This window comes from Bidens hawaiensis, unplaced genomic scaffold, assembly GCF_021521415.1.
Source record: "Bidens hawaiensis isolate Kalapana, Puna unplaced genomic scaffold, B.hawaiensis_p1.1 tig00010420_1, whole genome shotgun sequence".
NCBI classification, from domain to species: domain Eukaryota; kingdom Viridiplantae; phylum Streptophyta; class Magnoliopsida; order Asterales; family Asteraceae; genus Bidens; species Bidens hawaiensis.
Window position 1 is genome coordinate 334,786 of NW_027491792.1, and position 16,814 is coordinate 351,599.

At 33.3% G+C, this 16,814-nt stretch overlaps 1 protein-coding gene across 1 annotated transcript; it reads right to left on the minus strand.

Moving 5' to 3' along the window:
- Window positions 1-4,996: 4,996 nt before the first annotated feature.
- On the minus strand, window positions 4,997-11,485 carry LOC143535151 (1-deoxy-D-xylulose-5-phosphate synthase 2, chloroplastic-like). The gene is made up of 11 exons (XM_077029490.1): window positions 11,342-11,485; window positions 11,119-11,274; window positions 10,982-11,042; window positions 10,820-10,923; window positions 10,461-10,611; window positions 8,619-8,890; window positions 8,252-8,525; window positions 6,850-7,157; window positions 5,832-6,113; window positions 5,339-5,623; window positions 4,997-5,242 (listed from the first exon to the last, which is right to left on the minus strand). The coding sequence occupies exons 1-11, from the start codon at window positions 11,423-11,425 to the stop codon at window positions 5,087-5,089; spliced, it is 2,133 nt and encodes a 710-aa protein (XP_076885605.1). The 5' UTR covers window positions 11,426-11,485; the 3' UTR covers window positions 4,997-5,086.
- Between the last annotated feature and the right edge of the window lie 5,329 nt (window positions 11,486-16,814).

Genomic DNA, 16,814 nt, shown 5'->3' on the forward strand with positions numbered 1-16,814 from the left:
GATGTATATATATAATGAGGCAAAAATTACAATTCACATGTGTAAATAGAATAATGCAACAACCATTGTAAATGTAAAGTAAATAACTATGGATCCTTTCTATTTGGTAACAACCAAAATACTTGTAGAATGAGGCCCTATTCTACTAGCACAAGGCTAAAAGTAGTTAGGGGTGCGTATGATCATACTTATTGAGGCTCAACAACAACATAAAAATAAACACTCGTGCACGTAATCAATTTGAGGCATAAACATAGATCGGGCAATAATTCATATGAACACATAATGTTGAATTGTGGGTTTAGTAATTAGGTCATAAAACATGTGGGTTTGAATAAGATACGCATGCCACCCCCAAAAGTATAAAAGCGCAAAAAAGGGGGAGTGTGATTACTCACTTGGAATAGGTGACTTTGGTGAAGAACTTGTTCAAGAGAAGGTTTCGGGAAAGCGAGCTCAAAGAGTAACGTAGGAGTCCTAGGTTAAAAGATCCTTAAGTTAGCTAGACGTCTTGATAAAACTTAAAGTAATGTAAAAGACAAGTAAAAATAAATAAATAAAGTTTTGGGGTTTAAAGTGTAAAACTTAAGTAATTAAAGTGACGGTTTGAATAGTAAGTTAACCCGAAATCGAGTCTTGGTATTTTTATCCGTCAGTTTTACTTAACCTTTGTTAAGTAAATATGTGGGGATTGATTTATTGCAATAGTGCACAACCCCTTGTTTAGATAAATACCAAAACGGGATTTTAATGGTTGTTCGGTTTAGTCGGTTCGGGTCTTGATAAGTTGTCAAGTCCGAACCCAACATTCCAAAGTGACATATGTTATGAGATAACTCATTAAAAACAGAAACTTAACTAACTTAGGAGTTCTATGAGGGAGAGACTCCAGACGTCAATGTTAAGCGGGTGTTCGGTTTTGTCGGTCCAAGCTTGTTATAAGATCAAATTGGTTCCGACAAACCATGTATTTTGAGAAAACATTTATAATCAGCTTATAAAAAGATCTTAAAAGAGAATATGAGATTCGGAGGCCCGAAACACGACTAGTGTGTTTTAAGCGAGTGAACTCAGTTTAGTTCGGTTTGTTTGGTTGGGTTGGTTCGAGACTTGGTACATGACCAAGTTTGGGTCCAACAAATCCATATCATAAAGATAAATACAAAAATGAAATGAAAGAACTTAAACACTTGAATCTTACATACAACTTGTTTTAAAACATTTAAATAAAGGGTTTAAACGAGAGTTTGGTTTCGGTTCGGTTCGGTCTATGACTCGGTATGAGACCGAGGTTGGTTGCCACGTACCCAAAACTATATAACTAATATAAACTCTTAAAAATCAGATCTTAAAATAAAAAAAGAAAGCTTAAATGAATCGAAATGATAAATTGGACTAAAATACCCCTTTCATGTAAATTTGCCTTAAAATGGTATAAACACCTAATTCAACTATTGTTGAAGAACGGAAAACAAAGAAGAAGGGTATTATAACATAAACAAACAGAAAATACAAGATTTAATCTCAAAAACGAATTCAAATCAAAGTTTAGCTTATGTTTGATTTCAAAAAGTCAAACTGTCAAGAACATGGGAATGAAGCTTATAACTCTAATTTGAGAGAATGTTTGAAGTGATAGCAGCTGAAAATGGGTGCAAATGGGTTGGTATTTATAAGGGAAAGGTTAGGGTATTGCCGCAAGTTCAACCAATAAGATTACAAGCATTAAAGGTGGTTAGTTGGGGGGGGGGGGGGGTTAAGGAGTTATAATACACAAAAACGAATTTGAAATCTGGTGCAGGTAGGTGGCCGCCACCCGCGACCATCTCACCATCCCTGGTCACGCGGCGCGGCGTCCTAGGGGGGTGGGTAGTTTCCTTCTTTGATTATTTGGCGAGTTTGGTCCTTGAAGTTCGTTTTAAGTCGTTTTTAGCCATAAAATAGTGTTTTAAAATACCGTAAACGGTGTTTTCTTAACCCGACAATTGTACAACTTAAATGAAACATAAAACCCCATATTTTATTAACAATGAAGGATCCGAAAGACAAAACGGGTCAGGTTAATTTACAATACATATACAAATACAAATACGAAATAAACCAAAAATGACGAATGTCACATAAATAAATTAATCGAAAAACTAGAGTTGTTACATAATTATTCAACGTGTTGCGTTATGCTGCCGAAATATATTTAGAATAATAGGCCGCCTCGAGGTGCACATCGAGACGGATCGAGCTTAACTGTATGTATGTATGTATGCATGTATGAATTTGTAATCATTCGGTTATTATCAATATTCGGCTAGATATCGTTCTATGTTATTTATCATCTCATTTCATCTGTTGTACATGTCATGTTATGCGATTAGATCCTGCTAGAGGCTGTAGCGCTTCCTCTATTCCCAATCTGATGCGGTGTCATGTGCTTCAACCTCGTCTTCATCAGCATCAACATGCACATGAGTATTTTCGAACGACACTTTGGGTTGATAGTATTGTGTACTAATAAAATTATGTAGCACGAAACATGCAATGGTAATGTTCCTTTGTGTTTCCAACGGAAATGGTGTCATCCTCTTCAATATATAGAATCGTGCTTTCAACAAACCAAATGCACACACATTGACGTTCCGAAGTATTTCATGTGCATGGTTAATTTTTTTTTATTGGTCAATACACGTCTCCGACGAAAATCTTCAAGCCAATACCTCACATTACGATATGAAATCAACTTAAAGCTGAGGAACTAAAATTATAAAAAGTCTATACTTAATTGTATGAATTGTTTTTACTTTTTATATATGTGTTCTTTATTTTTCATCTGTTTATTATTTATGATTCTTTCTAACAAAATTAAATCAAATCAGATCGTATACTTATTAATTTTTTATTACTACTGATTTATTATTTTTCCATTTGTTTTATTTTCCGTTGCTATGATACCTTTTTATATTACTAGTTTATTTTAGTTAGAAACTCCCCACTGACCAATCTTATTCTTATAGTGAGGGCAGATGCAACTATATAGCCTTTAGTGTAGGCAATCCACGTGCCAATTTTTGAATTCAGTTGTAACAAAAGTAATTAATTTAGTATCAATAGAAAATTAATTGTTATTTTGATTTAACAGAAACTTTTTTTTGTTTTAAAATTCATATCAAAATGACCATTTTAACCTTGTTATTTATTCATGTTACTGTGTTATCCATAGTTAAGCTTTTTAAAATCATTATATAATTTAATTTAAGTTTTGATGTATTTAAGTAGTGTTAGAACTAAATACAAACAGCTATATAATGTAGCATTAACTATTTTCATTATTTGCTTATAATTAAAACTAGAATATTAGCCCGTGTTACACACAAGTAGAAAATATTTCAAACGTTATATATATATATATATAGATACCATAAGATTTTTTTATCTTGTTCTTTGTAAAACAACAAGATGTAGAAAAAATATATATAAATGATGGAATGAGAAACTGTATAAATATACAAATCATTGAATTGCTAAAATAATAGGCATACTAAGAAAGTGGAACATAAAATTAGTTATAAATAATTAATTATGGTCAAAATCAGTTTTTTAATCAGTTGAAAGGAAATAGTTGGTTATGATTTTGAAAACATTAGTCAGGGAGGTTATGATTATAAAAAAACATTAATTAGTGAGATTATGATTCTAAAAAACATTAATTAGTGAATTATCTTACAATTCAATAAATAGAAATCGAATGACTTGAAAAATTATGCAAACATGCTAATTTAATATCATGTGGATATTTTATATTCTTATTATCTTTAATAGTATAGTAAGATGTCCCAAAAGATTTAAAAGTGTTAGATATTTTGTCAAGTAGAAAACAAGAATAACATAAAATACTATGAAAATACACAAAAAGCTCCTATGTGGAACAAGGATTCATTGACCATCATTTTGAGTGGGGATTGGACAATGGAAAGGTGTTTGCATTCTATTTGCTTCTTCGAGTATAGATCCTATTTGTAATATTGTTGGAAGGTTTAGTTGTCTGAAAACGTGTTTGAACCACCTTAATTGTACTTATCATGTGCATACATAAAAAATAAAACAAAAAACATTGTGAATTTTTCAAAACTCTTCTGAAAATTTGTGTGTTTATGTGTCATATAGCATCTGATACTCATTACTACTATATATAATTAACAAGTTTGATGTCGCAAGTGGCGTATTGGATCACTTGACGGCACCGTATTGGCTGGTAATTTTTTTTTCTTTTTTTTTAATTTAGTTACCATAATACACGTAATGAAAATCGGTCAAAGGTCAAATTTTTTTTTTGTTTTAGTTCCGGTACCATAACAAATATGAAAGAAACCAATCAAGTTCGCGAAAACACGCGGTCTTATTTAAAGCCCGTGATTGACAACGCTACCCCCCCCCCCCCCCAATTGGTCGTTGGTCCACCTCAAGTTCTATATTTTTTCGTTTTTTAGTTCTCAAGTTCTATATTTTTTCGTTTTTTAGTTCCGGTACCGTATGATACATAATCATAACTGACCGAATTCGTGTCAAGTTATCGCCTCAATGCCCAGGACCGACAAACGCCTAGGTTTTACCACCGACCGGGTTTGCCAACCAAATAAACATCATCTTAAGTATTTTGTTCTTATATGTTAATGTTTTTATATGGTAATTTGAATTAATTTTTATAGTTTGAACCCTCAAATTTTACCAATGGTGCCTATATCGTAACGAACGCAGCTGATACTGATCGAATTCGTGACGACTCATCATCGTAACGATTGGCTTTTTCCAACGCTTGGGTTTCAATGCAGGGGTTTTGCCAGCAGCCCCGGTGCAACGCGCCGGATAGAAAAACTATTTCTTTATAAGTTATATACATTAAACATTTTCAAGAGTGACACCACTAAACAAACCGATGGTCCATCACAAGGAACAAGTAAATTTAGATAGTTATGCTTCTGCTGCAATATATTATAACAATAAATGTTACCCAATAACAATACTAAATCCTCTATTAGCTACAACACATATTCATTAATCAACATGACATGAGGATCAACTTTGGCTCTTTGGTTTACATTACTGACTTGTACTCAAGCGCCTCTTTAGGCTTCCCCAAAAGCGATAAAATAGACGAACAAATATGTTTCGAAGAAAGCCCGGCTTCTTCAAGTTGATCTTGCGGGGCCCCATGATCAATATATCTATCGGGAAGAGTCATTGCTCTAAGCTGAAAATAATCAAATCAAATCCCATGATCACTATTAGTTTACAGTAAATGATTTTGTTATTTCTTTTAACAAATGTGTTTTGGACATAACTTTACCTTAAGTTTTCCGTCTAGAAGACCATTTAAGCTGAGAAAGTGGGCCACATGTGATCCAAAGCCACCAATCGAGCCTTCCTCTACGGTAAGTAAGATTTCATGTTCCTTGGCTAACCGTTTGATCAGTTCTGTGTCCAACGGTTTGCAAAATCGAGCATCGGCTACTGTTGCAGACACGTTATGGGCTTGAAGCAAGCTAGCCGCACCTAGACATTGCTGAACTATGGAACCATATCCCAATATTGCAACCCTAGTCCCTTCAAGTAAGATTCTTCCCTTACCAACCTGGTCAAAGTCAAAACATTTCAAAGTCAAGTTTCTAAAACTTCAAAGCATTTTAACATCAAAATCGATTAGACCTATGTGTAAATAACAATAACAAATGTAACTAAAAACCTTTTTGTAAAAAAATATAACGATTCAGTGTCGCATTTTATGTCAGAAACAAGCTTGTGTTGACTGAAAAAGTCAGAGTCAAAAGTCAAGAGCAAACCTCGATGGGGACTCCTTTGTTATAGAGGGGAAGCTCTACTCCAATGCCATTGCCTCTTGGGAACCGAAAGCAACTAGGGCGGTCGTCGATGGCTGCAGCGGTAGCAACCATGTGCATGAGTTCGGCTTCATCGGATGGAGCCATGACCACCATGTTGGGAAGGCACGCCATGTAGGTTATATCGAATGCTCCACAGTGTGTCGGTCCGTCCGCCCCGACTAAACCGGCTCTATCCATCGCGAACCGAACGGGTAGTTTTTGAAGATCAACATCATGCACCACCTGATATTTGTCAAATCCGGTTATCAGTAGAGGTACGGATGAAACCAAAATAACCAAACCCAGCCCGAAACCGACGGTTTAGTTATATGTTTTTTTCAAAGTCTGATATTCCGCATCGATTTCGGCTTTGCATGTACCGAAACCAAAATAGCTGAACCGAGCAGTAGCCAAAACCGAAACAAACCAGTAAAGGCCGAAAAACCCTTCTTTGTTATTAAATTTAAGGTTTATGATTATGAATGTTAATTTATAATGAGTAATATATAAAAATTGGTGTTGTCAAAATAATTTAGTCCAAAATGTGTAATAACCTTTAATTAATAAAAAAAAAGTATATGGCTCAAAGTTTTACGCTCAAATTCATTATTTTTGATCATTTTTCTTTTTGGCTTAAAAAGTCAGGCCCAAATGGAAAAACCAAACCATTGTGGAAACCGAAACCGAACGGTTTTCATAAACAAAAACCCAGGTTCATAATCTGTTAATCATTAATTAACAAAAACTCTTAGCCTCAAAGTTTCAAGCCCACATTCATCTTTTTGGGCTATTGTTTTCTGAAAAATTTCAAGGCTATGTACCAAAACCGAAATCAAACACAACCAATAATAAATTCGAAACTGAACGATTTTAAAAAACCAAAAAACAGTAGTTTGAGCTGAAAACCGACCTATGCACACCCTAGTTATAATTTATTTAATAGTTACCGGTTATTAGTCATAAGAAAGGCAGTGCTTACTTGATCGTAGCCTCGTTGTAAAAACGAGGAATAGATGGCACAGAACGGTTTAAGGCCTTCAGTTGCTAAACCGGCTGCAAAAGTAACTGCATGCTGCTCTGCGATACCCACATCAAAACAACGGTCCGGGAACTTCTTCTGGAAGTAGTTGAGTCCGGTGCCGCCTCCCATTGCAGCATGTATGGCTACAATCTTATTATCTACTTCAGCTTCTTTTATAAGTGCTTCTGCAAAGTACTGAGTGTACGAAAGTGTAGGGGTTTTTGTCTTGAACTGTTTTCCCGTTGGAACATCAAACTTCACAACTCCTGAAATTAAAACAAACTTAAATTTTACTAAAGTCCTGAACTGAGTTTTGTATGTTAAAACTCCTAATAATGATGAAGTGACATTTATGCAAAAAAAAAAAAGAATAATACTCCCTCCGTCACATTATAAGTGTCATAGTTTGATTTTTCAAGTCTTTCTTGTTTAACTTTGACCGACAATATTTTTGTTTGTGTTATATGATACTTGATGTAAAATATACGAATGGATTGTGCTTTAAATGTATTTTACATTGATATAATTTTCATCAAGTATTATATGGCACGAACAAAATATTTACGGTCAATGTTGCAAAAGAAAGACTTGAAAAGTCAAACTAATACACCTATAATGGGACGGAGGGAGTAATAATAATAATTGTTTACCATCTTATTTTGACCAATTTGTTAAAAGGTCAATAATTAGAAAAAGTTAGAACTTTAGTATATAAGAAAATTAGGTTGGCGGGTTTTTTCATGCAAAATAAAAAAGTATGTGGTTTTTTTATGGTATCTACCAATTATTATTTGAAAAAACTTGATTTACTAAAATATAAGATAAAATGGAATTTGTACACCACCTTATGCTGACCAATTTGTTTACATGTCATTAATTTAGAAAATATCAAAATTGGTCCATTTTAGAGAAGTTTAGGAACTTTAATATATAAAATTAGTTTAGTAACATTTTCTTATATTTTTTAGAAGTTGAGGCATTTTTATACACCAAAATTAGGTTGGGGGGTTTTCTTTCTTAAAAAATAAGATGCTGTTTTTTTATGACTTTAACCTATTGTTGAAAAAAATGGATTATAAAAAATAATATAACTTGTGTAAATTTGTAAAAACTAATTAAAGTCATAATAAAACTGAAAACGTGACACTTTTAATTTTATTATGCCATCTTATTTTGACTAATTTATCAATAACTCATTATTTGAAAACATTTAAAATTTGATGCATTTAACACAAGTTTAGGAACTTTATAATATATAAAATTTGTTTTGTAACTAATTGGGTTATAGTGTCATAAATAATAAAATTTATGTTAACGATAAGCGACGCCTCACCCAACATAACTGACCCGTGCCACTTACCGTGCATTCTGTCAGCAGCTGCCTCAGCAGGAGGGTACCCCTTCCCTTTCTCGGTCACAATATGAATCAAAACGGGCCCCGGCGCAGGCATCGACTTCACTTTCTCGAAAATAGTCACTAGATCTTCAATGTTATGCCCGTCAACCGGACCAATGTAGTATAACCCGAGCTCCTCGAATAAAGTCGACCCGCTAGCACTAATCATACCCCTCGCGTATTCGTCCACCTTTGCAGCCACTTCATGCGCTTGCGGCCCTATTTGTTTCGTAATTGTCTATACGAATTGTAAATGACATATTAATACAATTGAGTATAGCTAGTAATTATGTGTTACCACAAGGAGCATCCGTGTATTAATTAACTCTACCTTTGCAGCTTCACGAAGCTTCCGGAACTTGGTGCTGGCTTGCAATTTGGCTAGCGCGCTACTGAGGGCCCCGACGGGGGTTGCTGGACCGTCCAGAGTGGCGGTCGGTAATGAAACTTGTTTGTTGTCATTTAACACGACGATTAGATTGGAGTCGAGGAAGCCGGCGTTATTCATGGCCTCGTAAGCTTGTCCGGCGGTCATGGCGCCGTCTCCGATCACCGATATCACATTGTTGCTCTTCCCTAATAAATCTCTTCCAACAGCCATGCCTATTAATAACATCAAGAACTATATGATTAGTAATGGGACAAAGATGCTTGTACTTTTGTTGCACTATAATCGGCCCAGTTTTAAGTTTCCACCAATTAACTGTCTATCTGTCTTCAATATATACGTAATATTCTTTTAGTAAATTTATTTATTTCGATTAAATGTTTGAAGATAAAAAAAAAAAAACGAGAGAAAATTACTAATTTGGAGGTTGGATTTTTTTTACGGACCAACTAATAAAGCCCGGTTATCCGGGGTAAACCCAATAACAAAAGGTGACCATATACGTAGACAGTGTTGGGTAGCTCAAACCCACCATATCATTTTTCGAAGAAAATCCGCCGTCCGAAGGCTCACTCCAGTAAAACCCGATTGAAACCGGAAACATACTCGAGACCTTGTTGTCTCTAGGCTAATCTTCACTTCCCCTCTAATGCTAGTATATTATTTGTCGATATTATTGTGTATGTATTAAATTGCATTAAATAATAAGATATATTTTAAAAATAAATAAACTTTAACACCTAAAGGATATTGTCAAATAATAGTTGCTCACGTAACCTCAAGTGGCCAGCCAAATGATGGGTAAGAGCTTGATGCCGGTTGGCCTCTCAAGTTCGAATCTTGATGGCGACACGAGTTTTCTATTAGAGTGTCCATTCCCAGAGAGCTTGCTCTTGTGGGCGGACAACTTCTGTCAAGTGGCAGAGGGCTCGAAATTTTCTCGTGGAACGCCTAGCCAAACTCGGATGCCAAGCGTGAGCCCGGTTAAGACAACATAGTCTTGGCCCGAGTGGGACGGTTGGGGCTCTCTCCGAGAGCTGTGGCTGATTATTCTAACACTATGAAAGTCACCGTTCAAAAAAATAAATAAAAAAATAGTTGCTCACGTTGTACTTTGACAATTTAATATACTTTTTCAGTTACATTTATTAGAAAAGCACACAGCTTTATATAGTTATTAACTAATAAAACACGTTATTTATTTAACATGTTAGTTTCTTCCTTAAAAAAAAGATTTCCTATAAAAAAATGAGGAAGTAACAAGACAAAATACCTAGCTGGTTTAGAATCATAAAACTTAAAAGATTCTCTTTCATCTATATTCTCTTTACTCAAATATGATATCATTTTTCACTATGATCACGACAATACACAAATAGTTCCTCTGCTTTGACCGACGTGTGACCTTTTGGGTCTAAATTAAAGTTGCATGCTTAAGTCATTTTAGTTTCAATTTATAATAAGTGTGTGCTTTTATTTTTGAAAGTGAATATCCGGATTCAAAACCTGATATATCAATAGAGTTTATATTTGAGGTAATTTTTATAAGCGTTCAAAAAGGATACTCATTAAAGGATAAAATAGTGTGTTTACATGGATACAATAGTAAAATAATCTTTGTTTTAACACACATTTATCTAAAACTTGAAGAGAAATTAATGCAAGATACCGAATTTATTACAAAACCAATTAAAGATAAGATATAGTCAAACCAAAAGTAAGAATATATATTTATTTATGTAAGTATAGCACTTATTAAAATGAGAATATTGAATTAAAGATTACCTAGGCCAGCAGAGATGCTTGTAGAACTATGGCCTGCACCAAAAGCATCATGAACACTTTCATCTCTTTTGGGAAAACCAGCTAACCCTGATGTTTTTCTCATGGTGTGCATCTTTGACCTTCTTCCGGTCAAAATCTTATGTGGGTATGCCTGTTTTCACCTCCCAAACCCAAATTAACATCAAACCCCTAATTTCACATTTTCTTTCAAATTACCAATAGTATTGGTACATGCTATCCGTATCGATACCATTGGTACCAGTATCGAACAAAGAACAATCGGAAATACAATTTCACTTGTTTTCGGTATCAATATTTTTCATTTCAGTCTTAATCATGAAAATGAATGATAAGTTCACCTGGTGACCAACATCCCAGATGATCCTGTCATCTGGTGTGTTGAAAACATGGTGTAAGGCCACCGCTAACTCCACCACTCCTAAGCTTGAACTCAAATGGCCACCTGCGAAGAAATCAGTGAGTCAGCCGTTGAATCAGGTAAAATATATATGTATACTCACCTGTATTTGCAACCGAGTATACAATATCAACTCTAAGCTCTGCTGCCAACTGTTGAAGATCCTGAAAGAAAAGCGTACAAGAAATGATGCAGAGCGTACAAGGGGGTAGAAGCAGTAACAGACAAAGTGGTTGGCACCTGTGTAGAAAGGTTTTTCATGTGCACGGGGAAGTTAATGGTGTCGAGCAATGGCGTCGCCGGTTTCTCGCCGGAGAAATCAATCTTCCAGCCCTTTTTCATTGTGATCTTCGCATCGTCAGCATCCGGGTTCGATGCCGACGCGCTTACTCGGAACTGTAAAATAAAACCTCGATCAAACAACATTTAGCAAGTTCTTCCAAATTTGATTATACAAAATCACCTGCTGTTGTTGTTTTCTGGTGAGTGGTGGAACTGTGATGCATGGAAGACGCAGGTTCATTGAACAACCTGAAGCTACAGCCATGGATGATCTAGAGAGAGAGAGAGAGAGAGATTGGGGAAGAGGGAGGAGTTACTATGGAGATGGAAGAGAGGACAAAATTTATCATCAACGAGAGTTGGGTGGAGAAATGAATGTTTAACATATAATAATAATAATAATATATGCCACCTCCTTTTAAAGTTCCAAAATTCCATATATTAATGTAATAAACAACTGATTCTACTAAATTAATTAACAATTTTAGGCGAATGAGATTGTGGTGTAATAGTAACAACATTTATCCGTTCCTCTGTCTTTATAACTGTATTAAAAATTATTATATTTTTTTATTCAATTAAATAATATTTTTTATATCTTTATAAATATAATTCTTCATCCTTTACTCATAACCAATTTCAACAATTTTCACTAAAAATACCCAAAATTTTCACAAAAAATTAGAGGATGGATTGAGAATGCGGGTGTTCACAGTCCGGTTTTCGCGGTTTTTAGGTCGAACCGTGAACCAAACCGTTAACAGCGGTTTTTGATTTTTGTAAACCGAAACCAAACCGTATAACTTTTAAATCGAACCGTTAGTAACGGTTTGGTTCTGCTTCAGTTTCACGGTTTAGGATTTTTGGATTTTTAATACAAGATGTCAAAGATAAAGATTGATATAGTTACAGTGAAGTTGTAAATAATTTGCATATTTTGATAAGCTATACATAACTTGTCCACATTCAAATTCAAATCCAAGCTTATCTAAGATACGCATAGCACAAAGCTATCTAAATATGAACAAAACACAACTAACAAGCATGTATGATTGGGATTAGAGGCGTAGCCCATTTCTTCTTAACTGTTAGTATATTTTATCACACTTACAACTACGATTTAATTATGAATAGCAATATACTTGTGTATATACATATATAATATAAAATATTTACATAAGTAAATCACACGGTCCGATCCGATTTTATATGGTTGGTTTTCGACAGAAACCGTAAACCAAATCGTTAGTTACGGTTTGAAATTTTTAAAACCGATCGACCAAAAGTTAGGATTAAAAACCAACCATGAAACCAAACCGATGACCGGTTGGGCAGTTTCACGTTTTCGAACCGAACCATGAACACCCCTAGCTCTAAGGAGACGTTTGGTGTTTCATGTGACCCAAGTTCGATTCTTGCTCCCATAATTTAGTTTCAGCGGCACCGGGTGATGATGGGAGACTAGGCGAGTGATGATGACCTTAAGTAAGGGTTTTTCTCGGATCGAAAGACGAGTGTGTACCGATATAGTAAATTTAATTAGTAGCTCATTTGAATGATTCGTGATCGTTTAAAAAATATCAAACATTTTTAAATTTTATATTATTTGTTTTATTTTATTTTATTTATTTTGTTTATCAAGATATGAAGTTTTGTTAGGCTAAGAGTAATGGGGCTTGATTGAGTCCCAAGTGATCCAATCAAAACCCGACACGTAGGCGACGACATGGTCCTGGATCAAGCCCCTCAACCAAGCCCCAGAGGGTGTAGTGGTCCAGGTGATCCGTGGCTTGATCCAGTTTTTTATTTATTTAATTATTTTAAATAATACATTAAATAATAATATAAAACATTACAATAATATTAATAATATAAAGTTTATCAATAAGTTTATCGTCATTTGAACCGCTTGACAAATGAGTTCGTCTTCTTCGGAAGAATTGGAAGACGAAGACAATGACGACGATGCCATTTATAATTATAGAGAGAATATGAAGTTTTGGAAGAGGGAAAGTGTGTTTTTATAAGAGAATAAGAGAGAATGGTTTGAGTTTTTATAAAGTATGCGTGTGGATTTGTATTTATAGGCAATATATATATATATATATATATATATATATATATATATATATTAAACCCACAAACTAGCCCCAACGGCTAGTTTGACCTGTCAAACAAACCTTCAACGGCTAAATTGCCCCGCGGTCCCGGGAACGGGGCTCGTCCGCGCCCCCCAATCACTGGATGGGTGTAGTGGTGTTCGCGAGCCACCTAGGCCGCCAACTGAACCGCGCCCCTTCCTTCACCCCCATTACCCACGGCCTTAGGATATCATTTTAAAAATATCAAACCTTTGCTGGGAAATTAGGATCTAAAAAAGCTGAAACATTTCCCATGCTTAATCTATGCATGGTATTAAGCTAATTTTGTTATTTTGGTGTAAGAATGATGTTTGTTAAAAATATCAAGTTTGGTATGTTATTTTGTGGTCTTAAATATCTTTGTCAAACGGGTAAACTTATTTGAAGTACAAAGAATATTTAGGCATGGTATTATGTTAGGTCTGAAAATGGTATCAATAATTCTAGTTTTGTATATGATTATTACATTGTGTCTCGTACTTGGTCTCAAACTCATAAGGTATCAGATGTACATTAGTTTATTAAAAGTTGCTCGATCGATGGTATTCGTAAGTATATTTCTTAATGTTAAATGGTTTTTACATATTTGTACTACCTAAAAAATTAGAAAAATAAAAAACTAAAGAGTCATTGAATTAATATATATTTATATTAGCCAAGGGCAACAAAATAAATAATAAAAAATATTTATGGGCATGTATCTTATGGGTAACTGGAAATAGGTATCACCTAATACCATGCTTGTCGCATCCTTGTTAAAATGTTTAAAACTAATTCCATATCCAGTGCCATACATAAATTCAAGTCTTGAATGTTCATTTATAAGCTCATCTCATAATTTACATATAACTTGTAAATGGCCCACGCGTTACTGCGAGAGCGTTGATACATGTTAAGACATACATTTATTAATGTTTGTACGCGCATAATGATAGGTGTGGTTTTAATAAATTTATATCAAAACGTAGATAGAAATAAAAAAATACTTTTACAAAATTAAGTTGTCGTGAAGAAATTATAAAACAAATATAATATTTAACCATTTGTTTTGGTCAGTCATTGCGTGAGCTTGGTATTGAATAAAAGTTTATTGTGGCGTACGTAGAAACATTAACGTTTGTATTTGGAACTTAGGGTAGCATTACTACATAGAAAAAAAATTAAAAATATGTTATCTTTGACCCATATTGGTTTCAAATGAAATTTATACTGAGACGTAAATATAAATAGTCATGTCACAATGGCGTATACATAATTTAAGAAACATAATATTTTCAAAAATAAAATATGTCAAATGTTAATTATAAAAGTCTAAATTTGCAAATGCATTGAATATAAAAAACATAAAATAATATTAAAAATCAAACTTTCACATAATTACTTCAAAGTGATTTGTAACAAAGTGATTGGCTTATTTCATAAATAGTAAATTTTGTGAGGCAACCATCATATGATTTTTAATATATATATATATATATATATATAATACTAGTTTTTATCCTCAATATTACGAGGGATTGTTTTATATTATTTGTTTCTAATATTTATTTATTTTATGAATTTCTATTTTTTATTATATAAAAGTTAATAATATACTTATGGTTTGATAATAAATTGTTTCACAAATAAATGAGATGTTATAGTTTGATAAGACCCAAGACCTATTTATTTTTTTACTATAAAATTAGTTTTTTAATTATAAGTAATATATATATTTTTAAATAAATCAGATATTATTTTTTAGTATATCCTTACTTTATATGATTTTTGTATCAAATATTTGGTGAGAATATTTTTTAATTTAATGAGATGTTATAACTCATTTAAGAAATATATGGGTTTGATAAGACCCATACCCATGAATTCGGTTCAAATACATGAGAAACCTTCATTTAAAAATCAAGCAAATCTGGTGACTCAAAAAAAGAGGAAGTGACCACATCACGACACATAAGATATTTGTGTTTACGTTTATATATATTATTATAGATTATAGATATGTGTTCTCGATAAAGATTATCTACTTATCTCATAACATGATAACTAATATATGTGTTAAAAATATATTATTTATCATATAATAATATTTATAGTCCGAGTCTCATTCACATCTCCTTAAACTATATTAAAAATTTATATATTTTCTCTAGTTTAATTAAATAATATTTTTTTTGTATTTATATAATTACAATTTTCTCACATCCACTCACGACCAATTTTAAAAATTATTAAAAGAATAAATGGGGCAAACAACCTATCCAGAATTTACACTAAAATTTATAAAAAAATCACTACATTTTCTCTATCCTTCACTCATAACCATTTCCTATAATTTGCAAATCTCTCTCACAAAAAATTAGGAGATGGGTTGGGAATGCTCTAAGGGAGACGTTTGGTGTTTCATGTGACCCAGCTCGATTATTGCTCCCATCATTTAGTTTTAGCGGCACCGGGTGATGATGAGAGACTAGGCGAGTGTTCACTAGTGTTGGTCTTAAGTGAGGGTTTTTCTTGGATCGAAAGACAAGTGTATACCGATATGGTGAATTTAATTGGTAGCTCATTTAAAAGATTCGTTGGTCGCTTAAAAAATATCAAACAATTTTGGATTTTATATTATTTGTTTTGTTTTATTTTGTTTATCAAGATATGAAGTTTGTTAGGATATCATGTTAAAAATATCAAACCTTGTTGGGAAATTAGGATCTAAAAAAGATGGAACATTTCCCATCTATGCGTGGTATTAAGCTAATTTTGTTACTTTGGTGTAAGAATTATGTTTGCTGAAAATATCAAGTTTGGTGTGTTAATTTGTGGTCTCAAATATATTTGTAAAAAGGGTAATTTTATTTGAAGTACAAAGAATTTTTAAAGATGGTATTATGTCGGGTTTTAAAATGGTATTAGTAATTCTAGTTTTGTATATCATTAATTAGTTGTCTCTAGTACTCAATCTCAAACTCGTTAGGTATCAAATGCACCATTAGTTTATTAAAAGTTGCTCGATTGATGGCATTTGTATATACATTTCTTAATGTTAAATGGTTTTTACATATTTTTACCTTCTAAAAAATTAAAAATATAAGAACTAAAGAGTCATTGGATTAACATATATTTTTATATGCCAAGGACAAAGAAAAATTAAAAATAAAATGTTTACAGGCATGTATCATATGGGTAACTAGGGACGGGCATCACCTAATACCATGCTCGTCGCATCCTTGCTAAAATGTTTAAAACTAATTTCATATCCAGTGTCATACATGAATTAATGTCTTGAATGTTTCATTTATAGGCTCATATCCTAATTTGGATATAATATATGTGTTATTGATAAAGGATATCTACTTATCTCATAACATGATAACCAATTAACAACTACGAGCACTAGTGAGAATAATCGCAACATATCGGCCACAACTCGTCCCAATTTTAGAAAGTGCTATCAATTGTAACTAATTAACAAGAAGTACGAGCACTAGTAATTTGTGGCTAGTGATAATTGATCATTAC

Bases quoted from the DNA above. Each gene is read 5' to 3' on its own strand.
- LOC143535151 (XM_077029490.1), bottom strand. From the start codon at position 11,425: ATGGCTGTAGCTTCAGGTTGTTCAATGAACCTGCGTCTTCCATGCATC. The intron at 10,612-10,819 runs GTGAACTTATCA...AGGTGAAAACAG, and splicing joins TCTGGGATGTTGGTCACCAG to GCATACCCACATAAGATTTT. The intron at 8,891-10,460 runs GTAATCTTTAAT...TGTTATTAATAG, and splicing joins AAGCATCTCTGCTGGCCTAG to GCATGGCTGTTGGAAGAGAT.